This window comes from Oncorhynchus tshawytscha, linkage group LG13, assembly GCF_018296145.1.
Source record: "Oncorhynchus tshawytscha isolate Ot180627B linkage group LG13, Otsh_v2.0, whole genome shotgun sequence".
Lineage (NCBI taxonomy): Eukaryota > Metazoa > Chordata > Actinopteri > Salmoniformes > Salmonidae > Oncorhynchus > Oncorhynchus tshawytscha.
In genome coordinates this window covers 65,954,000-65,979,798 of record NC_056441.1, presented here as the reverse complement: position 1 = coordinate 65,979,798, position 25,799 = coordinate 65,954,000, and the positions used below count along the sequence as shown (strand labels likewise).

Below are 25,799 nucleotides of genomic sequence, written 5' to 3'. Positions count from 1 at the left end.
GCAGGAGGTTAACACAACTGATACCAGCAGAAGATCCAATATAGGTGACGACACTGCCAAAAGAAAGAGAGATTCAGTTAGTATAGTGGTTCAAATTCCAATCAAATCCCAAAGCCACATACAGTATATATACAATGCATTCAGAAGGTATTCAGACCCCTTGACTTTATCCAAATATTGTTACGTTGCAGCCTTATTCTAAAATGGATTAAATTGTTTTTTCCCCTGATCAATCTACACACAATACTCCATAATGACAAAGCGAAAACAGGTTTTTAGACAATTGTGCAAATGTATACAGTTGAAGTTGGAAGTTCACATACACCTTAGCCAAATACATTTGAACTCAGTTTTACACAATTCCTGACATTTAATCCTAGTAAAAATTCCCCGTTTTAGGTAAGTTAAGATGACCACTTTATTTTAAGAATGTGAAATGTCAGAATAATAATAGAGGATGATTTATTTCAGCTTTTATTTCTTTCATCACATTCCCAGTGGGTCAGAAGTTAACGTACACTCAATTAGTATTTGGTAGCATTGCCTTTAAATTGTGTAACTTGGGTCAAACATTTCGGGTAGCCTTCCACATGCTTCCCAGAGCTGGTGTAACTGAGTCAGGTTTGTATGCCTCCTTGCTCGCAAACGCTTTTTCAGTTCTGCCCACATATTTTCTATAGGATTGAGGTTAGGGCTTTGTGATGGCCGCTCCAATACCTTGACTTCGTTTTCCTTAAGCCATTTTGCCACAACTTTGGAAGTATGCTTAGGGTCATTGTCCATTTGGCAGATCCATTTGCGACCAAGCTTGAACTTCCTGACTGATGTCTTGAGATGTTGCTTCAATATAACCACATAATTTTCCCTCCTCATGATCCCATCTATTTTATGAAGTGGACCAGTCCCTCCTGCAGCAAAGCACCCCCACAAAATGATGCTGCCACCCCCGTGGTTCACGGTTCGGATGGTGTTCTTCGGCTTGCAAGCCTCCCCCTTTTTCCTCCAAATATAACAATGGTCATTATGGCCAAACAGTTCTATTTTTGTTGCATTAGACCAGACGACATTTCTCCAAAAAGTACAATCTTTGTCCCCGTGTGAAGTTGCAAACTGTAGCATGGCTTTTTTTATGGCAGTTTTGGAGCAGTGGCTTCTTCCTTGTTGAGCAGCTTTTCAGGTTATGTCAATATAGGACTCGCTTTACTGTGGATATAGATACTTTTGAACCTGTTTCCTCCAGCATCTTCACAAGGTCCTTTGCTGTTCATCTGGGATTGATTTGCACTTTTCGCACCAAAGTACGTTCATCTCTAGGAGACAGAACGTGTCTCCTTCCTGAGCGGTAACAAGGCTGCGTGGTGCCATGGTGTTTATAGTGCATACTATTGTTTGTACAGATGAACGTGGTACCTTCAGGCATTTGGAAATTGCTCCCATGTTTTTCTGAGATCTTGGCTGATTTCTTTAGATTTTCCCATGATGTCAAGCAAAGAGGCACTGAGTTTGAAGGTAGGCCTTGAAATACATCCACAGGTACACCTCCAATTGACTCAAATTATGTAATTTAGCCTATCAGAAGCTTCTAAAGCCATGAAATAATTTTCTGGAATTTTCCAAGCTGTTTAATTAAAGGCACAGTCAATTTAATATGTAAACTTCTGACCCACTGAATTTGTGATACAGTGAATTATAAGTGAAATAATGTCTGTAAACAATTGTTGGAAATATTACTTGTGTCATGCACAAAGTAGATGTCCTAACTGACTTGCCAAAACTACAGTTTGTTAGCAAGAAATGTGTGGAGTGGTTGACAAACGAGTTTTAATGACTCCAACCTAAGTGTATGTAAACTTCCGACTTCAAATATATAACATAAAAAAAAAACTGAAATATAACACATTTCCATATTTTACATAAAATTACAGCCTTGAGTCTTATTGGGTATGACGCTACAAGCTTGGCACACCTTTATTTGGGGAGTTTCTCCCATTCTTCTCTGCAGATCCTCTCAAGCTCTGTCAGGTTGGATTGGGAGCATTGCTGCACAGCTATTTTCAGGTCTCTCCAAAGATGTTCGATCGGGTTCGTCTGGGCTCTGGCTGGGCCACAGAAGGACATTCAGAGACTTGTCCTTAAGCCACTCCTGCATTGTATTGGCTGTGTGCTCAGGGTCGTTGTTCTGTTGGAAGGTGAACCTTCACTCCAGTCTGATGTCCTGAGAGTTCTGGAGCAGGTTTTCATCAAGGATCTCTCTATACCTTGCTCCGTTCATCTTTCCCTCGATCCTGACGTGTCTCCCAGTCCCTGCCGCTTTAAACACCTCCACAGCATGATGATGCCACCACCATGCTTCACCATAGGGATGGTGCCAGGTTTCCTCCAGACGTGAAGCTTAGCATTCAGGCCAAAAAGTTTCATTTTGGTTTCATCAGACCAGAGAGTCTTGTTTTTCATGGTCTGATAGTCCTTTATGTGCCTTTTGGCAATCTCCAAGCGGGCTGTCATGTGCCTTTTACTGAGGAGTGGCATCAGTCTGGCCACTCTACCATAAATGCCTGATTTATGGAGTGTTGCAGAGGTGGTTGTCCTTCAGGAAGGTTCTCCCATCTCCACAGAGTAACTCTGGAGCTCTGTCAGAGTGACAATCGGGTTCTTGGTCACCTCCCTGACCAAGACCCTTCTCCCCCGATTGCTCAGTTGGGCCAGCGGCTAGCTCAAGGAAGAGTCTTGGTGGTTCTAAACTTCTTCCATTCAAGAATGATGGAGGCCACTGTGTACTTTGGGACCTTCAACGCAGCAAAAATAAATTGGGGACAATTCCTTCGACCTCATGGCTTGGTATTTTGCTCTGACAATTACTTTCCAAATCATATCCAATCAATTGAATTTATCACGTGGACTCCAATCAAGATGTAGAAACATCTCAAGGATGAAAAATTGAAACAGGATGTACCTGATCTAAATTTTGAGTCTCATAGCAAAGAGTCTGAATACTTATGTAAATAAAGTATTTCTGTTTTTCCATTTCAATACATTTGCTCAAATTTCTAAAAACCTTATTGCACTTTGTCATTATGGGATATTGTGTGTAGATTAATGAAGAAATAATCATATTTAATACATTTTAGAATAAGGCTGTAACGTAACAAAATGTGGAAAAAGGGAAGGGGCCTGAATACTTTCCGAATGCACTGTAAGTGAACAGTGAACAGTGAATTATCCTATACACCTGTGCATTACCGTGACCAACGAAAGACAACTATACTGAACAAAAATATAAACGCAACATGCAACAATTTCTATGATTTTGCCGAGTTATAGTTCATATAAGGAAATCAGTCGATATAAATACATTTAAATAAATAAATTAGGCTTCAATCCATGGACTTCACATGACTATTTTTGTTCAGTGTAGATTAGTTCCTACAGGTCCACTGAAGTGACACAGTACCCATGCTCCAATCTCCTTAATTCCAGAAACACTATTCCCAAATCTAGAAATGAGTGGATTTCGGCTCTGTTAAATGGGAAAATAGGAGGCAGTGGGCTTTGAAAATAAAGGAACTGTTTCTAATAATAGCACAGCTACCTCATGTTCCTGCATGAATATTTATGAGGGAGTATACAGACTGATCGCTGCTCTCTCTCCGTTTCTCTCTGTCTGCTCTCCCCCTACCTCTATATCTTCCTGCCTGCTTTCTTTCTCCATCTCTCGTTCTCTTTCCTCTCTCTCCATCTTTCTGACTGCAGTCTCTCTCTCCATGTTTCACTTTTTCAGTTTTATCTTTCTCTCGCTCCATCTCTGTCTTCTCTCCCTCTCTGCCCCTCTCCCCTTCTCTCAGACAGTAAAGCTGTTATTATTATTATTTTGTTTAGCTGTATAAATCATAATGTCTGGGCCTCCCAAGTGGCGCGGTGGTCTAAGGCACTGCATCGCACTAGCTGTGCCACTAGAGATCCTGGTTCGAGTCCAGGCTCTGTCGCAGCCGGCCATGACTGGGAGACCCATGGGGCAGCGCACAATCGGCCCAGCGTCGCCCGGGTTAGTGGAGGGTTTGGCTGGCAGGGATGTCCTTGTCACATCGCGCTCTAGGGACTCCTGTGGCGGGCCAGGTGCATGCACGCTGACACGGTCATTAAGTGTACGGTGTTTCCATTGTGTCAAGAAGCAGTGCGGCTTGGTTGAGTTATGTTTCAGGGGAAACATCGCTCTCGACCTTCGCCTCTCCTGAGTCTGAACGAGAGTTGCAGCGATGAGACAAGACTGTAACTACCAATTGAATACCACGAAATCGGGGAGAAAAAGGGGTAAAGTTAAAAAAATTATAATAATTCAAATCAAGCCGTCTGCAGCTCCTATTCCAGCTGTGATGACCCTTGTGTACCACACCACAAAACATAACAAAATCAAGCCGTCTGCAGCTCCTATTCCAGCTGTGATGACCCTTGTGTACCACACCACAAAACATAACAAAATCAAGCCGTCTGCAGCTCCTATTCCAGCTGTGATGACCCTTGTGTACCACACCACAAAACATAACAAAATCAAGCCGTCTGCAGCTCCTATTCCAGCTGTGATGACCCTTGTGTACCACACCACAAAACATAACAAAATCAAGCCGTCTGCAGCTCCTATTCCAGCTGTGATGACCCTTGTGTACCACACCACAAAACATAACAAAATCAAGCCGTCTGCAGCTCCTATTCCAGCTGTGATGACCCTTGTGTACCACACCACAAAACATAACAAAATCAAGCCGTCTGCAGCTCCTATTCCAGCTGTGATGACCCTTGTGTACCACACCACAAAACATAACAAAATCAAGGTGAACATTTATTGGCTGCACTAGAGAACACAGCTTGGAGTCAAAGCTTTCAAAGCCTTATGTTCTCAAAGCCTAGGCTTAGGCTTAGGGTTAGGCCACAATGCTGAAGAGCAAAAAGTCAATATCTAAATTATTCTAAATTAATCATTTATTCACATTACATAATTGCCCATATGCTGCAGTCTACACAAATTACACAATGGAAGAGGGAACGAGGTATTTTCATAGCCTCAAGTACACCAACACAGAAACAGGTTCTGGGGGGATATTTTCAGTGTGTTGCTATTATAGAGATGGTATGATCATACAGTTCTAGGAGTATAATATAGGGCAATTTAAACCATTTAAGTGTGAATGTTCACCTTGACCCTGGACACTGAGACCCCTGTCCTCCTCCTCTTCCATCATCCCTCCATCTCTCTCTGTCCGTCAGGGTGTCGTTTCTCCACGGTGCATGGAGGCCCGCCCCCAGACACCATGGCCGCCGCCCCCCCCTCCTCCCCCGGGGTCCTGGTCAGACTCTGGTTGGCTCTGGGCCCGCTCAGGCTTGGGGTTGGGGGTGCAGGGAGGATCAGGGTGTTGGACAGACATGGTTCTCCTCAGGTGGGTGCGTTTACACAGGAAGTCAGGTTTGGCAGAGAGGCCAAAGGAGCCTTTCTTCAGGACCATGCGTACTGAGGAAAGCTTCTTGGGTCTGGCCCGGTGGCCAAACTGCAGTGAGGAGAGGTGCACTGCATAGCCATCACTTAGGAACTATGAGAGAGAGAGAGAGAGAGAGAGGCCATGTTAGATAAAAGAATAGAAGACTAAACAGGTAGATAGCGATGGAGAGTGACAGGAAAGACAGACCAGAATAGATACATCAAAACAAGATCGATAACTATTAGTGAATCAATGCCATTCGCTTGATCGTTAAAGAAAAGTAGAAGAGTGTACTGATGTCTACCTGACATTGATTCTGGTACTTCTTGGAAGGCCTGCCCACAATATAAATCTGGGAAGGACTCAGACCCAGCATGTTGTACACGGAGATGTCCTTCATGGAGCCATAGGCTGAGTTGATCTTAATGTGACACTGGCAGAGAGAGAGAGGGAGAGGAGAAAGAGAGAAAAAGGGAGAGAGACAGAGAGGGAAAGCGAGAGAGAGAGAAAGAAAGAAAGAAAGAAAGAAAGAAAGAGAGAGATGGATGAAGGGAGCGAGAGAGAGAGAGAAAGAAAGAAAGAGACAGAGAGGGAGGGGGGGGGAAGTAACACTTGATGATGGGTTTGGCACTTTCATGCAGTGCGACCAGAGGTTATACTGCTGTGCCTACAAAGTCAATGTCAATATGAGAACCTAAGAAGTGTACGTGAGAAATAGGGGAAGAAGAGAAAGAGAGAAGAAGAAGAGAGAGAGAGAAAGGGAGAGAAAAAATAGAGTGAGAGACATATAGAGGGTGTGAGAGAGAAAGAGAGGAAGAGACATACACAAAGAGAAGGAGTCGATATAGAAAGAAAAAGATATCCACATTATTTTGAAGGTATTGTACCTCCTGCACTAGGTTCCTGAGGAAGATGGTTTTCTGTCTCAGTGGGTCGTGGACCAGGCCCTCAGAGAAGAAGATCATGCCCTGGGGGAAGTTGTGTTGGGACAACCATGACACCACACGCTGCTTCTGCATGTCTGGCCTCCCTGTGATGTAGATGATAAGATAGCCCAGGTCCTGCCAGTGTCTGGACACAAAGATAAATAGATACATTGCTCTGAGAATGATCGTTTTCAATGAACATAACGACAAATTGACATCAATAATATTCCTCTGAGATTTATGGTTTATTTTTTATTTTCATCTTTTTAGTGTTTGTTTTCTCCCTTCATGTATTAAAGGGATACTACAGGATTTTTTTTTACAATGAAGCCCTTTATCTACTTCCCAGAGTCAGATTAACTTGTGGAGACATTTGCTATGTATCTGTGGTTAGTCGTTTTGCAAACCAGTGCTAACTAGCATCAGCGCAATGACTGGAAGTTTACAGCTTTTTATGTAGACTTCCAGTCATTGCGCTAATGCTATTCAGCAACTTCCTTCAAACTCCCTTTAATGTGACAAAATAAAAGGATAATATTTTGAGCTGAACAGATGACTTCTTGGCGTTACAAATTAGTTATCATTTTCATTCCATTAATCATTTCTATCTGCTTGAACTGCTCCTTAATCAAACAAAATCTGGAAGAGACATTCACAAACATACACACAAACAATTGCATGCACACACACACACACACAAACAATTGCATGCACACACACACACAAACAATTGCACGCACACACACACACAAACAATTGCACGCACACACACACACAAACAATTGCACGCACACACACACGCAAACAATTGCACGCACACACACACACACACACACACACACACACACACACACACACACACACACACACACACGGAGGCATCAGTTACCTGACGACGTCCACAGCTCCGGGACGGACTTTAGGGTCGCTGCCCATGATGGAGACGCTAGCAGCGAAGGAGCCATCGATGCTGAAGACCACACACTCCATCCCCCTGGGCAGCACCGTCAGGTAGGCCTCCGCACTTGTCTGATCTCCCCTGGGGAGAGAGAGGAAAAGAGAGGGGGAGAGGGGGAAGGATGATCAATAGGTTTGGTGGTAATTCACAGCAGCAGCACCTCTGGGGCTCCTTGTTATTCAACAACCTGTGAGTACACTGTTAGAGCTTCACGCTACTTTACCTCCATCACTGATATGTGCCATAATTTAATTCAGTACCCTTTAATTCAGTACATTCTCATGGGAACTCGTCCCAACCCACATCCATTTCATTATTGATAGAACCGCTAAAATACTGTAATAAACATGCTGTGGTTGCATCTCAATAAGGATAAAAAGGAGCTGTTTGATTACTTGACCACCATTTTGATAGGGTAGACCCCGGTGGCCAGCTTCTTGCTCTTGGGAATTGTGTAGACCACTCTGCCACTACTGGTGGTCACCTCTGTGTCAAAGTGGACCCAGCGGCCGGACTGGGGCTGTGTCATCAGGAGAATGTCCACCTGTGAGAGGACAAGAGAGATTCATGATAAGATTATAAGGTTCAGGGCAGCAATTTAATTCCTTTCAATAAACTTTAGTGTTGATGTCTGTCAAAGCAAATTACTTTGTCAGATCACTCACTTTAAGAGAAGTATCAATTTAACTTTATGGACACGCAGACACTTTTAAAAGTGCTGCAACTATAGTGTTGTAAGTAGTGCAACGGGTGTTTGCAAATTATGCAAAAAGGTTCAGGAGCAAGATCCTTCGTCAGAGCAATATGGGTTAATCTTTATTGACATGCAGACACTTTTAATTAATAATGTTTATTGCTGAGGCATGTTGTGTGGTGTCGTCACCTTCTCTCCAGTCAGAGTCACCATGTCCAAGGGGCCGTACATGAACCGACCAACCAGAGTCTGTGGTCCCTCCTCTGTGGTGATGACATCATTCACCCTGTGGTTGCCAGTCACATTCTGCATGAGGAGAAGTAATTTTCTGTCACTTCTCTTTGGGTTTGTATGCATCCCAAATGGAACCCTACACTCAAATGGAACCCTACACTATCTAGAACCTAAATGGAGAATCCTTTGAATAACCATATTTGGTTCCAAGTAGAACCTGTTTGGTTCCCGGTTGAACTCTTTTGGGTTCCATGTATAACCCTTTGCACAGACGGTTCTACATTGAAACAAAAAGGGTTGTACCTGGAACTAAAAAGGGTTGTCCTATGGGGAGAGCCTTTTTGCAACCCTTTTTCTAAGAGTATATAGTGCACGACTTTGACCAGAGACCATGATCTCTGGTCAAATGTAATGTAAAACGTAAAATGTAAAATGTAAAACTATAAAGGGAATAGGGCCATTTGGGGCCACACATTTGTCTTTCATTACTTTCTGCATCACTCCTCTTCAGACGTAGTGTTTACATCGGCAGAATGAAATGTCAAAGGAACGATGACAAATAGCCCTACACGTTTTGATGCGATGCATCACATTTGAGACGTGTGGCGAATGAGTCTCAGAAGAAATGTGCACTACAGGACCTTACCAAAAGAGGCTGTCGAATCTCCATGAACCCCTGGCTACAGTAGGAGTGTGGTTCTGGTTCCCCTTCACTACATCTCATTTCAAAGAGCAAGATGAATAACCCTAACTGAGCTGAGCTAAGGAGAAATCCTCTAACTCTATGAAGGCATCCCAAAAGGCACCCTATTCAATATGTAGTGCACACTACTTTTGACTAGGGCCCATATGGCTAGTCAAAAGTAGTGCACTACATAGAGAATAGCGTGCCATTTGGGACATAAAACAACTCTATTGCTGAGCTGGTGGGATTTTAATAGGAAATGAAAGCAAAGGAGTTTGCAAATGTAATTCCCTGGCTATGTTGCAGTGATGTATGCTGCATTACCTCAGTCTTAACCACAGGTGGTAGGTGATAGAGTAATTGGGGACGGGTTTGACTGAAGGAAACTTTTAGGAACACTTAAAGGGCCATTTCTAAGGGTTGTGCTGCAGTAGCGTATGTACATGAAGGGCTCTATTTGAGCAAACCTAATGCAATGGTACATTTTTCACTGGCGGTAGCATTATAGGTATGGGTTGTGTCAAATATTTTTGCTATTTTCAAAACCGGAATAATGGGAGCAGTAGCTGGTGGTGCGTAAGGGCTGAGTTTGGATTAATAAACAAGTTGTGGGTGTGTCGAGGCTTGACACCTCACTGGCCAATCAGAACGTGCTCCATGGATAAATACATGGTTGCTTCAAGTTATGTCTTTACATATTGTATTGTCACTCCAATTCAATGTTAGGATGAAACAGTCAGAGGTCACCAAGCGCAACATATCTTCAGGTTATCGAGTAATTGTCTCTGGCTCCCTCCCAGTTAGGGGGAGTGATGAGCTCTACAGCAGAGTCTCACAATTCAATTGTTGGTTGAAAACTGTTTTCTGCCCCTCCCAAAAGATAGAATTTGTAGATAATTGGCCCTCTTTCTGGGACACCCACAAACTGGCCTGTTGAGGAGTGACGGACTTCATCCTAGCTGGAGGGGTGCTCTCATCTTATTTCCGAACATTGACAGGGCTCTTAACTCCCCTAGCTCCACAATGAGATAGGGTGTAGGCAGCAGGCTGTTAGCCAGCCTGTCAGCATAGTGGAGTCTGCCACTAGCACAGTCAGTGTAGTCAGCTCAGCTATCCCCATTGAGACCGTGTCTGTGCCTCGATCTAGGTTCGGCAAAACTAAAAATGGCGGTGTTCGCCTTAGCAATCTCACTGGAATAAAGACCTCCTCCATTCCTGCCATTATTGAAACAGATTGTGATATCTCACATCTCAAAATTGGACTCCTTAATGTTAGATCCCTCATTTCAAAGGCAGTTATAGTCAATGAACTAAACACTGATCATAATCTTGATGTGATTGGCCTGACTGAAACATGGCTTAAGCCTGATGAATTTACTGTGTTAAATGAGGCCTCACTTTCTGGTTACACTAGTGACAATATCCCCTGCACATCCCGTAAAGATACGGAGGTGTTGCTAACATTTACGACAGCAAATTTCAATTTACAAAACCCCCTCCCCCGACGTTTTCGTCTTTTGAGCTTCTAGTCATGACTTTTTATAGCTACTGTTTATAGGCCTCCTGGGCCATATACAGCGTTCCTCACTGAGTTCCCTGAATTCCTATCGGACCTTGTTGTCATGGCAGATAATATTCAAATTTTAGGTGACTTTAATATTCACATGGAAAAGTCCACAGACCCACTCCAAAAGGCTTTCAGAGCCATCATCGACTAAGTGGGTTTTGTCCAACATGTCTCCAGACCTACTCACTGCCACAGTCATACTCTGGACCTAGTTTTGTCCCATGGAATAAATGTTGTGGGTCTTAATGTTTTTCCTCAATCCTGGACCATTTTATTACATTTGCAATCACAACAAATAATCTGCTCAGACCCTAACCAAGGATCATCAAAAGCCATGCTATGAATTCTCAGACAACCCAAAGATTCCTAAATGCCCTTCCAGATACTCTCCACCTTCCCAAGGACGTCAAGAGTACAAAAATCAGTTAACCATCTAACTGAGGAACTCAATTTAACCTTGAGCAATACCCTAGATGCAGTAACACCCCTAAAAAACAAAAACATTTGTCATAAGAAACTAGCTCCCTGGTATACAGAAAATATCCGAGCTCTGAAGCAAGCTTCCAGAAAATTGGAACAGAAATGGCACCACACCAAACTGGAAGTCTTCCTACTAGCTTGGAAAGACAGTACCGTGCAGTATCGAAGAGCCCTCACTGCTGCTCGATCATCCTAATTTTTCAACTTAATTGAGGAAAATAAGAACAATCCAAAATGTATTTTTGATACAGTCACAAAGCTGTAAAAAAAAAAAAGCACAAAAGCAGCATTCCCCAAGAGAGGATGGCTTTCACTTCAGCCGTGATAAATTCATTGACTTCTTTGAGGAAAAGATCATGATCATTAGAAAGCAAAATACGGACTCCTCTTTAAATCTGCGTATTCCTCCAAAGCTCATTTGTCCTGAGTCTGCACAACTCTGCCAGGACCTAGGATCAAGAGAGACACTCACGGTTTTTAATATATACAGTATATATCTTGACACATTGATGAAAATAATCATGGTCTCTAAACCTTCAAGCTGCATACTGGACCCTATTCCAACTAAACTACTGAAAGAGCTGCTTCCTGTGCTTGGCCCTCCTATGTTGAATATAATAAACAGCACATCCACCAGATGTGTACCAAACTCACTAAATGTGGCAGTAATAAAGCCTCTCTTGAAAAAGGCAAACCTTGACCTGGAAAATATTAAAAACTATCGTCCTATATCGAATCTCCCATTCCTATCAACAATTGTAGAAAAGATTTAGAGAAAGCTGTTGCGCACAACTCACTGCCTTCCTGAAGACAAACAATGTACAGTGGAGCAAAAAAGTAAGTGTCAAAGGCTTTTATTGACAATTACATGAAGTTGATGCAAAGAGTCAATATTTGCAGTGTTGACCCTTCTTTTCAAGACCTCTGCAATCCCCCCTGGCATGCTGTCAATTAACTTCTGGGCCACATCCTGACTGATGGCTGTCCATTCTTACATAATCAATGCTTGGAGTTTTTCAGAATTTGTGGGGTTTTGTTTGTTTCCTGGCCATGGACCCAAAATATCAATGTTTTGTTCCCCGAGCCACTTAGTTATCACTTTTGCCTTATGGCAAGGTGCTCCATCATGCAGGAAAAGGCATTGTTTGTCACCAAACTGTTCCTGGATGGTTGGGAGAAGTTGCTGTCTTATTCATGGCTGTGTTCTTAGGCAAAATTGTGAGTGAGCCCACTCCCTTGGCTGAGAAGCAATCCCACACATGAATGGTCTCAGGATGCTTTACTGTTGGCATGACACAGGACTGATGGTAGCGCTCACCTTGTCTTCTCCGGACAAGCTTTTTTTCAGATGCCCCAAACAATCAGAAAGGGGATTCATCAGAGAAAATGACTTTACCCCAGTCCTCAGCAGTCCAATCCCTGTACCTTTTGCAGAATATCAGTCTGTCCCTGATGTTTTTCCTGGAGAGAAGGGGCTTCTTTGCTGCCCTTCTTGACACCAGGCCATCTTCCAAAAGTCTTTGCCTCACTGTGCCTGCTGCCATTCCTGAGCAAGCTCTGTACTGGTGGTGCCCCGATCCCGCAGCTGAATCAACTTTAGGAGACGGTCCTAGCGCTTGCTGGCACCCTGAAGCCTTCTTCACAACAATTGAACCGCTCTCTTTGAAGTTCTTGATGATCCGATAAATGGTTAATTTAGGTGCATTCTTAATGGCAGCAATATCCTTGCCTGTGAAGCCATATTTGTTCAAAGCAATGATGACAGCACGTGTTTCCTTGCAGGTAACCATGGTTGACAGAGGAAGAACAATGATTCCAAGCACCATCCTCCTTTTGAAGCTTCCAGTCTGTTATTCGAACTCAATCAGCATGACGGAGTGATCTCCAGCCTTGTCCTCGTCAACACTCACACCTGTGTTAACAAGAGAATCACTGACATGATGTCATCTGGTCCTTTTGTGGCAGGTCTGAAATGCAGTGGAAATGTTTTTGGGGGATTCAGTTCATTTGCATGGCAAAGAGGGACTTTGCAATTAATTGCAATTCATCTGATCCCTTTTCATAACATTCTGGAATATATGCAAATTGCCATCATACAAACTGAGGCAGCAGACTTTGTGGAAATCAATATTTGTGTCATTCTCAAAACTTTTGGCCACGACTGTAGTGCTGCTTTTGATACCATCGATCACCACATTCTTGGAGATTGGAAACTCAAATTGGTCTATATTGACAAGTTCTGCCCTGGTTTAGATCTTATCTTTTGGAAAGATATCAGTTTGTCTCTATGGATGGTTTGTCCTCTGACAAATCAATTGTACATTTAGGTGTTCCTCAAGGCTCGGTTTTAGGATCACTATTGCTTTCACTATAAATTTTACCTCTTGGTGATGTCATTCGGAAACATACTGATAACATTCACTGCTATGCGGACAACACACAGCTGTACATTTCGATGAAACATGGTGAAGCCCCAAAATTGCCCTCCCTAGAAGCCTGTGTTTCAGACATAAGGAAGTGGATGGTGGCAAATGTTCTACTTTTAAACTCTGACAAAACAGAGATGCTAGTTCTAGGTCCCAAGAAACAAAGATATTTTCTGTTGGATCTGACAATGAATCTTGATGGTTGTACAGTCGTCTCTAATAAAACAGTAAAGGACCTCGGCGTAACTCTGGACCCTGATCTCTCATTTGACGAACATATCAAGACTGTTTCAAGGACAGCTTTTTTCCATCTACGTAACATTGCAAAAATCAGAAACTGCTCCATGCTTTTGTCACTTCTAGGTTAGACTACTGCAATGCTCTACTTTCCAGCTACCCGGATAAAGCACTAAATAAACTTCAGTTAGTGCTAAACACGGCTGCTAGAATCTTGACTAGAACCACATTTTTTTTATCATATTACCTCAGTGCTAGCCTCTCTACACTGGCTTCCTGTTAAGGCTAGGGCTGATTTCAAGGTTTTACTGCTAACCTACAAAGCATTACATGGGCTTGCTCCTACCTATCTTTCCAATTTGGTCCTGCCGGACATACCTACATGTACGCTACGGTCACAAGACACAGAACTCCTTACTGTCCCTAGAATTGCTAAGCAAACAGCTGGAGGCAGGGCTTTCTCCTATAGAGCTCCATTTTTATGGAATGGTCTGCCTATCCATGTGAGAGACGCAGACTCGGTCTCAACCTTTAAGTCTTTATTGAAGACTCATCTCTTCAGTAGGTCCTATGATTGAGTGTAGTCTGGCCCAGGAGTGTGAAGGTGAATGGAAAGGCACTGGAGCAATGAACCGCCCTTGCTGTCTCGTCCTGGCCGGTTCCCCTCTCTCCACTGGGATTCTCTGCCTCAAACCCTATTACAGGGGCTGAGTCACTGGCTTACTGGTGCTCTTCCATGCCAGCCCTAGGAGGGGTGTGTCACTTGAGTGGGTTGAGTCACTGACGTGGTCTTCCTGTCCGGGTTGGCGCCCCCCCTTGGGTTGTGCCGTGGGGGAGCTCTTCGTGGGCTATACTTGGCGTGGTAAGTTGGTGGTTGAAGATATCCCTCTAGTGGTGTGGGGGCTGTGCTTTGGCAAAGTGGGTGGGGTTATATCCTGCCTGTTTTGCTCTGCCCGGGGGTATCGTCGGACAGGGCCACAGTGTCTCCCGACCCCTCCTGCCTCATCCTCCAGTATTTATGCTGCAGTAGTTTGTGTTGGGGGGCTAGGGTCAGTCTGTTATATCTGGAGTATTTCTCGTGTCTTATCCAGTGTCCTGTGTAAATTTAAGTATGCTCTCTCTCTCTCTCCCTCTTTCTCTCTTTTCTCGGGGGACCTAGGACCATGCCTCAGGACTACCTGGCCTGATGACTCCTTGCTGTCCCCAGTCCACCTGGTCATGCTGCTGCTGCTCCAGTTTCAACTGTTCTGCCTGGGGATATAGAACCCTGACCTGTTCACCGGATGTGCTACCTGTCCCAGACCTGCTGTTTTCAACTCTCTAGAGACAGCAGGAGCGGTAGAGATATGATCGGCTATGAAAGCCAACTGACATTTACTCCTGAGGTGCTGACCTGTTGCACCCTCTACAACCACTGTGATTATTATTATTTGACCCTGCTGGCCATCTATGAACATTTGAACATCTTGGCCATGTTCTGTTATAATCTCCACCCGGCACAGCCAGAAGAGGACTGGTGACCCCTAATAGCCTGGTTCTTCACTAGGTTTCTTCCTAGGTTCTGGCCTTTCTTGGGAGTTTTTCCTAGCCACCGTGCTTCTACAACTACATTGCTTGCTGTTTGGGGCTTTAGGCTGGGTTTCTGTACAGCACTTTGTGACATCAGCTGACATAAGAAGGGCTTTATAAATACATTTGATTGGTTGATTGAATGTTAGTCTGCTATAGCCTAGTTCGTTAAATAGCCTGCCCCATATTTGCTAAATATATTGAACGTGTTTGTATTCCACATTGTTCTAATTGCATTTCCTCAATATTATTTGCTATATATATTGAACATGTTTGTATTCCACATTAATCTAATTGCATTTCTTCAATATGGAATGACACTATTTAACATAGGTTATAGCATTCACACTGATATAAAGGCTAGGCCAACTGTAAATTGCAGTCTGGACATGGACATGCCACACATAATCAATGAGCAAGATTAAATTCACTAGGAGTTTGATAAGGCCTAAAAAGAGTATAATTCAAATTTAAAAAATAAAAAGAAACAACTTGTTTTAAATAGGCTCTGTTTAAATAAAGTTACAGGCACCATAATTGCTCCTCGTGGGCTTATAATATAGACAAGGCAATTTAGAATATGGGTTTTACGCACATCCAAACTTTTCACAGGAGCTAGATAAAGATCCAATATAAAGAGAAAAGGGAATGTAATGTTATACTGCTCCCAATTGTAATGTTTTATAAACATCATGAAGCCATCATACAGATCAGATTTGCACTTATTTGCAGATGAAATTACATTGCATTCGAGCCATAAACCCATTGATAGTAAGTTTGATTTTTTATCAAATTAAACGGGAAAACAATCCGTTCGTTTCTTAAAACAACAACTATTTTTCTAAATATGATCGGGTCAGAAGCATCATAAATCACATCTCTCGTTACATACGCATAAGGCAATGTGTGCACACATACACTACCGTTCAAAAGTTTGGGGTCACTTAGAAATGTCCTTGTTTTTGAAAGAAAAGCACTTTTTTTGTCCATTTAAATAACATCAAATTGATCTGAAATACAGTGAAGACATTGTTAATGTTGAAAATGTCTATTGTAGCAGGAAACGGCGGATTCTTTATGGAATATCTACATAGGCGTACAGAGGCCATTATCAGCAACCATCACTCCTGTGTTCCAATGGCACGTTGTGTTAGCTAATCTAAGTCAACAGTGAAGAGGCGACTCTGGGATGCTGGCCTTCTAGGCAGAGTTCCTCTGTCCAGTGTTTGTGTTCTTTGGCCCATCTTAATCTTTTCTTTTTAGCCAGTCTGATATATGGCTTTTTCTATGCAACTCTGCCTAGAAGGCCAGCATCCCGGAGTCGCCTCTTCACTGTTGACGTTGAGATTGGTGTTTTGCGGGTACTATTTAATGAAGCTGCCAGTTTAGGACTTGTGAGGCGTCTGTATCTCAAACTAGACTCTCTAATGTACTTGTCCTCTTGCTCAGTTGTGCACCGGGGCCTCCCACTCCTCTTTCTGTTCTGGTTAGAGCCGGTTTGCGCTTTTCTGTGAAGGGAGAAGTACACAGCATTGTATGAGATCTTCAGTTCCTTGAAATTTCTTGCATGGAATAGCCTTCATTTCTCAGAACAAGAATAGACTGACGAATTTCATAATAAAGTCCTTTGTTTCTGGCCATTTTGAGCCTGTAATCGAACCCACAAATGCTGATGCTCCAGATACTCAACAAGTCTAAAGAAGGCCAGTTTGATTGCTTCTTTAATCAGGACAACAGTTTTCAGCTGTGCTAACATAATTGCAAAAGGGTTTTCTAATGATCAATTAGCCTTTTAAAATGATAAACTTGGGGGCGGAGCTAGCATGTTGGAGTGAACGGCTGTGCGTGAGAGGCTCCTGCAACTTTTTTGCGAAATAATCTAATTTAACCTACTTTATGGCACTTTTTACAACAAACGTTTCTTTCTAATACAAGATTGTAACTTTTTATATGAAAATGCCGAGTATTAAGCGACCAAAGGACAATAAATCCACAGCGGAGGCCTACTCCCCACTAAACAACGAGACAGACATGGAGGGAAGCACATGCAACAACGTGACACTTACAGAACTTACCCGGGCTTTGGGGGAGCTACGTGTTGCTATAGCTGAGGATCTTAAGGCCACTATTGCTGAACTGGACACCAAAATCGAGAGCATCATTCGAACGGTCGCTTCGCATGGGCAGAGTATTGTGGACCTTGAGAAAGCTTCTGAATTCAATGCTGGTAGGATCGACGAGTTAGAGAAGCTATGCACGTCATTGCAGGATACTGTGCAGAGGCTTTCTGTGAAAGTGGTGGACCTGGAGGGCCGATCCAGACGTAATAACCTTCGCGTTGTTGGTCTGGCAGAGGGGGTAGAGGCGGGCTCTCGCCCCACCGACTTCTTCGCCAAGCTATTGAAGGATGCAATGGGATCGGATGTTTTGGATTCGGATCCCCAGCTGGACCGCGCACATCGCTCCCTTGTCCCAGTGCCTGGACCGGGCCAACGTCCTCGCCCAGTAATCATCTGTTGTCACAGTTTCAAGACCAAGGATCTTATCCTGCGTGAAGCTCGAATGAGGGGCAACCTGTCACATAAAGGGCATCCATTCCGTGTCTATGAGGATTATGCGCCCGATGTGGCAAAGCATCGTGCCGACTACAGAGATGTCATGACCAAACTCTACAAACTCCATCTTCGCCCAGCCTTACTCTTCCCTGCAAGACTAAGAATTACCCCGCCTTCCGGTGAGAAGATTTGGCTCTCCTCGGTTTTGGACGCAGAGAAGTTTATCCGGGGATATACACCAATCCCCCATACAGGTTAGAGTGCCTTGTTATTGCGTGTTAGGGTCTGCTCAAGGACTCGAATCCATACTATACCATATTGGGTGAAAACGTATTAAACGGGCTCAACAAGGGCTACCGAACATGTAGGACGCTGAGCAGACCAATGAATGGCGGTCAGAGCTCTCATTTAACGTTAAATTCACGTTCATCCCGGCTGTGCTCAGAGCGATGCATATTTTTTACTTCCAGGTTTGATCACTGACACCTTCGGACGGATATACTTATATTCCCCCACTTTTATTTTGTTTCGTTATTTATTTTACAATCCTTACATTATTCTTACTACCATACCATTTATTTATTGCTTGCGGGGGACTGGGGGTGATGGTTGGGAGGGGGCAGACACCTGGTTAGCAAGTTGATGTTTTGTGCCGTTCTGCCTTTGTCTGGCCGTGGGCCTCTCTCCCGACTAGAGTCCCACCAGCCCTCTGCAGTGCTTATGTCTGTGTAGGTGTGCGTACATATAATTACTATTTGTACTTTATTACTATTTTCTCTTAGCATTTTAGTATTATGTATGTGTATATTTTAAATCAGTGTAGATTGTTATTCTGGGGTATGAATGTGTGTATGTGTATATGTGCATATGGATGTATATACATATTCTTTAAATATATATATGATTTTTTTGTGTGGGTATGTATACATACATGTATATGTATGCATATAGGTGTGTATGTATATGTGTGTATGTATGTGTGTATATGTGTGTATGTGTATATATATGTATATGTGTGTGTATGTGTATATGTGTATGTATATATATATATATATGTATGCATATATTTTTATTTATTTCTTATTAAACATGTTTTTTTATGGGGGAACGTTTAATTTAACAAATCCTTGTTCCGATCTCCTGACCCACAGTATGTAAAGGTACGGCTGACTATGTCGGTTGCGGATGGTTTATTTTTTGACCGGCAGTGCTTAGCAATATAATCTTGAGGCTATATCTTGCTTATCTCTGGGATTGACCCAGGATGACGCTTAAATGCGCAATATGTTTAAGTTGCAACTTATTCGGTTTAGGTTTATTAGATGCTAACTGAACACTTAACTCGCGGGAGCCTCCTCAGTTCATATGTTAGTAGAAGTTCTAGGATAGTGAGGGGTGAACGTATATTTGGGATTTTATTTTTGTTTTACCTCTTGTTCGAGGTCGCGCCGTGCTTTTTTGGCATCGGCCAGACTGTGTTTATTATTTTTATTTTTCCTTTTTTTCTTCTCCTGTTTGTACATGCCTGTTAAATGTGGGTTGATGGGGGGGTAAGTGTTGGGGAAATTAGGGGTAAAGGGTGGGAAGTAAAGGTGCTTGCAGGGGGAGGGGTGGGTTGGATACTGCTCGGGTGTAGGTGCTACATATGCTGATCGTGATGGTTTGGTGCGCTTTCTTACCTTTTTATCAAGTTACATGGTATGCAGGCCACCATAGGAACTACAAACGAGAGGAGGGCGGGGCTTACATTCACTTCCTGGAATGTCAAGGGTTTAAACGAACCAATCAAGAGGGGCAAAGTCCTAGCCCACTTGAAAGCACTCTCGTCTGATATTATATTTTTGCAAGAAACCCATCTGAAGAATAACTCTCATAGCAGACTTAAGTGTAGGTGGGTGGGGCAAGTGTATCACTCTAACTTCTCTGCCAAAACGAGAGGCACAGCGATTCTGGTACGGAAAGGAATTCCCTTTCTACATAAAACCACTATTGCGGATAAAGATGGTCGGTATGTGATCGTAATAATAGAAATCCACTCTACCTCAGTAACTCTAAATAAATAGATATCTATGGGCCAAACAATGACAACCCCTCTTTTTTCAAAAGAGTCCTTGCCCTGATTCCAGATATCTCCCATACTAACCTGGTCATTGGAGGGGACCTTAACTGTGTGCTAGACCAATATTTGGATAGATCCTCTGCCCGGCGAACCCCTACCTCCTATTCAAGCGAATTCTTGAATACCTACATAAATTTTTTAAACTTATTTGATATATGGAGGATCGCTAACCCTACGGGTAGGGAATACTCCTTTTACTCTCATGTTCATAAGGTTTACACTCGAATTGACTACTTTTTGTTGGATGCTAGACTACTCCCCTATACCTGTAATGTGAGGTATCATGATATTACAATCTCGGACCACAGTCCACTCACCTTCTCCCTGAGATTGGGTGACATTGTACCAAACGAGAGGGTCTGGAGGTTGAATCCTCAGCTCCTCACAGAACCAACATTCTGTGAGTATCTTAAAGACCAAATTACATTTTTCTTTGATACCAACCATAACACAGAGACCTCCCCAGCATTATTGTGGGAAACACTGAAGGCTTATCTGAGAGGCTGTATCATCTCCTTTCAGGCTGCCAGGAGTAGGCAAAACAGAGGAAAACTGGAAGAACTGGAGGGACAAATTCACTTACTGGATAGGGAAAATGCTAACATAAAAAAATGACATCTTTAAAATTTGAATATAATCAGATTCTCTCAGCTAAAATTGCTAAATCTTTTCTCTATGCCAAGCAAAAATATTTTGAGTTTGGTGACAAACAAAAAATGTGAGTGACCGAATGATTCACAGGGTTAAATCTGCATCTGGGGAATTACTCTCTTCCCCCAAAGACATCAATGACAGATTCCGGCAGTTTTATGAGACTCTATATACATCTAAAGCGGATCCTAACCCCTTAATTATGCAAACATTATTGGAGGACTGTAATCTTCCTGCCCTGAACCAGGAAGATTCTAACTTCCTGAATAAGGAAATATCTGTTGATGAAATTCGAGAAACAATTAAATCTCTAAAGAGTGGCAAGACTCCGGGCCCAGATGGATACCCTGGTGAATTCTATAAAACATTCAGCAACATGCTCTCTCCCTACCTGCACAAAATGTTGGTTCAGGGCAATGAGGATGGAGCTCTCCCTTCTACTTTGGACGAAGCGTTCATTACAGTTATACATAAGAAGGGTAAAGATCCAGAAGAGGTAGGGTCATACAGACCAATATCTCTCCTTAATACAGACCAAAAGATTTTAGCAAAAACTCTGGCTAACAGGCTTAGCACTTTAATTGGCAAATTGGTCCATTCGGATCAGACCGGCTTTATCCCTAACAGAAACTCATTCTTCAATCTCAGGCGCCTCTTCAATATTATGTATTCTCAGAGGTTACCCAACGTGGACCTTGCCGTCATATCTCTTGACGCCGAAAAGGCCTTTGACCAAGTTGAGTGGCCCTATCTATTCAAGGTCCTACAGAAATGTAATATTGGAGATAGGTTCATAAATTGGATCCAGCTTTTATATAGGAACCCCTGTGCCAGAATACTCACTAACCAATCATTGTCGCCCGATTTAACCTCAATAGGGGACAAGGCAGGGTTGTGCGCTGTCGCCTATGCTCTTCGCCCTAATTATCGAACCGCTCGCTCAGACGATTAGATCTCATGCAGCAATACACGGCTATAATACTAAAGATACCCTAAATAAGATCTCCCTATACGCAGATGACATCCTCCTCTATGTAACAGAACCCCAGGCTAGTATCCCAGCTATTCTTGATGTGATCAATTTGTTTGGTACCTTCTCGGGATACAGAATCGCAAAATACCTCCTGGCTAGAACATCTCCCATCTAAGTTATCTTCAGAAAAATTTACCTACCTAGGAATTGTAGTTACCAAACAATACTCTTTACTATTTAAAGAGAATTTCCCCTCTCTGATACAAAAACTCAAAGCAAACATACTATTTTGGAGAACTCTACCAATTTCTCTGCTCGGAAGAATTAATGCCATTAAAATGGTCTTCCTCCCACAACTGCTCTACCTATATCAGAACATCCCAGTATTCATACCTAAATCCTTTCATAAACAACTGGACTCAATTATCAATCCTTTCATCTGGGATTATAAAACACACAGGATAGGTAAAAAACACCTCTGTAAATCCAAGATGGAAGGAGGATTGTCTCTCCCAAATTTTATATTTTATTACTGGGCCGCTAACCTCCGCGTTGTTACGTTTCTGTTGGACGACATACTTCCGGCATCCAGCTGGCTTAGTATGGAACGTGAGGAGTGTCACCCCTTCTCTATTAGCGCTGTGATTTTGTCGCCTGTCAATCTGGAGATGTCACTTTATTGTAACAATCCTATTATACATAGCACAGTCCGAATCTGGAAGCAAATTAAAGTCCACTTTGAGCTTAGACCAATGTCATTCATGCTCCCTGTCGCCAGGAATCCCTCCTTTGCCCCTTCTAACCTTGATAACACCTTTGAGCGATGGGGAGAGTTGGGGATAAGTACCATAGGGGATGTATACATAGAGGGGACCTTTGCTTCCTTTGAGTTGCTGAGGGAAATTTATAATCTTCCCAGAAGTAATTTTTTCAGATACCTACAAATTAGAGACTACGTTAGAAAACACCTCCCAACATTTGGGAATGCTAAACCTTCCATGTTTGACGGATGCATAGAAATATGCCCCACCTCAGATAAACTGATATCGCGTCTATATGATGCTTTTCAATCTGTTAGCACACCTTCTACAGATGCCATCAAGGCAAAATGGGAGGAAGAACTAGGGACTGACATCTCGGTGGCAGACTGGGAAGAGAGCTTGGAGTATATCCACACATGCACCATTAATTCCAGACATCGTCTCATACAATTCAAGGTATTACACAGATTACACTATTCCAAAACTAAACTGCATAGGATATTTCCTGACACATCCCCTACATGTGATAAATGTCAGGCTACGCAGGGTACACTACTCCACTGCTTTGCCCTATGCTCTAGCTTGCATGGTTATTGGTGTGGAATTTTTGGGATCCTCTCTGAAGTTTTGGAGACTTCAATAGATCCAGACCCGCTTCTGATAATCCTGGGAGTATCTGAGTCCCTAAACGGATTAACCAACCCCCCAAAAAAACTAATCTTGTTGTTTTGGAAAAGGAGGGAAGCGCCCTCTACCAAATTATGGCTCAGTGAATTGGCAAACACTGTACACTTAGAAAGAATTCGATATATTCTGAACAATAAATTATCAACATTTGATCAAATCTGGCAGCCTTTCCTCTCCTACTTGGACGAGTCGGCGCTGTGAATTTGTACTTATTAACGCACTCTCTGTTGTTCCTGTATGCTCTTTTATGTTTAGATAAGAATTGTATACCTGTCCTGTATACCTATACACCATTCTTGTGTGTGTTTAATAAAAATATTTGAAAAAAAAATGAAAAAAAAAGATAAACTTGGATTAGCTAACACAAAGTGCCATTGGAACACAGGAGTGATGGTTGCTGATAATGGGCCTCTGTACGCCTATGTAGATGTTCCATAAAAAATCTGCTGCTTCCAGCTAAAATAGTCATTTACAACATTTACAATGTCTACACTGTTCTGATCAATTTGATGTTATTTTAATGGACAAAAAAATAGCTTTTCTTTCAAAAACAAGGACATTTCTAAGTGACCCCAAACTTTTGAACGGTAGAGTAGGCCCAACGACTCTTTGGCAGGAGGCATGGATGTTTGTCTTATCCATTGAAGATAGTTTATTAAATAGTATACAGTAATCCTATAATAGGCCTAGTTATAACAAACATGTAGCCTATCTAGTTTTGTTATTGACTTCAACATGGAAATATTCCACTACACACATTGCATTCATTCTTCGAAAATGCACTGCATGTTCGAGCCATGGACAATTGGACATTGCCCAAACATTATAATGAGATAAGCCTACGCCATTGATATGGCCTGTTTGGCCTGTTATATGGCCTGTTTACCTGTGAAAGGTAAACAAACAAACAGGCAAATAGCCTTGGCTACAAGTGGATACAGCACCAAGAACAGTAATTGTAATTCCCGAGATTTGACAGTTCAGTCCAACAGATGAAAATGGAAGATGCATTTTTTTTAAACAAAATGATAAAGGAAAAACAATAAGCAAGTCTATTGTAATAACTTGATGTTCCTTAACAGACTTCCTACAGTCACTGAAACCTTTCATTCAATGAGCATTGCACATATGACTAATGAAGAACAACCTGCATGGATGTCCAATATAAAGAAAGGAATGCCTGTTGACTGTTATGCTGCTCATGATGTAATAAAACATTGGTCATAGGCTACTGATTAGGCTACTGATTAGGCTACTGTGCGCTTCCACTGGCAAAATTTATGTCATAACCAACTGCACCAGAGTTGGAAAATAGCAGAGTGCTAGCTTTTACAAGTTAAAACCGCCGTTAAGGGGGCGCTCTTAACATAAGCTAAAAATAGAGGCCTATGTATCTAATGAAACCTAACGTGCTTTTTTGGGCATTTCTGAGCATATTCAATGTCACAGAAATACGCAGTGTTACCAAATGGTACATTGTTTATTGTACATAAACTACCACATCATATGCAGCAGAACTGTATAAAGGCTACATAATACTCTTAAAACATAGCTCCATGAGCCTAGTTTGAGCACACTAACCAATGTTGTAGACTGATGTGATGTGTTAGTCTTTGTATCATGAATATTGGGACACCAGTTATTGTCATCTAATGAAGCAGGTAAACAGATTAAGTTTGTCAATAATTAATCCTCGTCAGTTCCGTGCCATGCTGAACTGAAGCTGTGGCATCTCAGCATGCCTTAGACACACGCACACGCACACGCACACGCACACACACACAATAACACACACACAAACACACACACACACAGGAAACACACACAGAGTTTTACACACTGGTACGTCTGCAGCACTGTCTACTGCTGTGAACAGGCTGAAAGGCCAGATTCATTCCAATATCAGGCCAGTGACCACATTCCTCTGCTACAGGTCACTGCTGAATCTCTCTGCTTGAATGCCTGTCTTATGGGAAAATAGCAGAACATATCGCTATCACACTGGGTGAGTGGTGAGTTCACCTTGCCCTCCAACACACACTGAGAGGAGGAGATGAACTTTGGAGAAGCAGAGCCCCGTTTTACTGGTGACAATGGTGCTCAGGAAGCAGCACAGGCAGCGGTGGCCCCACTCCATCAGTGACAAAGAGCCCCTTACTAGGAGAGTGAACTGAAGTCACAGCATCACTGATACCAGGCAGGGCCCTCTGAATGGTATCACTATCCCCTGGATGAGCTGGCAGAGCCCAGATAAAGTCTATACAGGGCACCAGGAGACTGTATAGCAATACAGCTATACCAGATATCATATTCAGGTCATATTCTCCAAGCTGCTCCTCCTCCAGCTGTCTCTCATCTACCACTTACACAAGAGACAGATCACAGGATTAGAGGCTGGAGCAGAGCATGTAAGACACAGTCCAAAAATAAAACCTATGGCCAGTTTCCTTAAATGTAGATATGTTCCAGTTGGCCACGCAGTACATAATATAACTGGACAAAAGCCCATTGTTATTTAATTATTTCCTTTGAATATACTGTGAATTAAAGATGGCCCAGAAATAGACTGTACTGACTTTTCAGCCTGGCAGTAGTCATATTGTCTTTTATGCTGGAGTATCAGTTAATTGTGGTGTTGTGCTAGCATCTTTTTTCGGACATTCAGGACTCAGCCCACACAAGCAACAATTTCACAAGATTGCAGAAGCTCTTCACCCATTCAGTATTGGTGTATTTCTTGGTTCAACTAAAAGAGACCAATGCTATTGAGGCAGAAATGATTAAAACTGTGAAAAGATGTGTGAAGCTG

The 25,799-nt window shown here is 42.6% G+C and overlaps 1 protein-coding gene across 2 annotated transcripts in view; it reads right to left on the bottom strand.

Moving 5' to 3' along the window:
* Positions 1-25,799, bottom strand: part of LOC112266134 (membrane-associated phosphatidylinositol transfer protein 3-like) — a 130,604-nt gene that overhangs the window by 2,095 nt on the left and 102,710 nt on the right. For both annotated transcript variants that reach the window (XM_042296207.1, XM_042296208.1), the window contains exons 14-20: positions 8,236-8,352; positions 7,748-7,896; positions 7,284-7,433; positions 6,356-6,539; positions 5,773-5,901; positions 5,189-5,579; positions 1-53 (exon numbers count right to left, since the gene is read on the bottom strand). The exon at positions 1-53 is cut by the window's left edge and continues 2,095 nt beyond it. In XM_042296207.1, the coding sequence (XP_042152141.1) occupies positions 5,256-5,579; positions 5,773-5,901; positions 6,356-6,539; positions 7,284-7,433; positions 7,748-7,896; positions 8,236-8,352 (1,053 nt within the window). In that variant the 3' untranslated portion in view covers positions 1-53; positions 5,189-5,255. The remainder of the gene's footprint in view (positions 54-5,188; positions 5,580-5,772; positions 5,902-6,355; positions 6,540-7,283; positions 7,434-7,747; positions 7,897-8,235; positions 8,353-25,799) is intronic.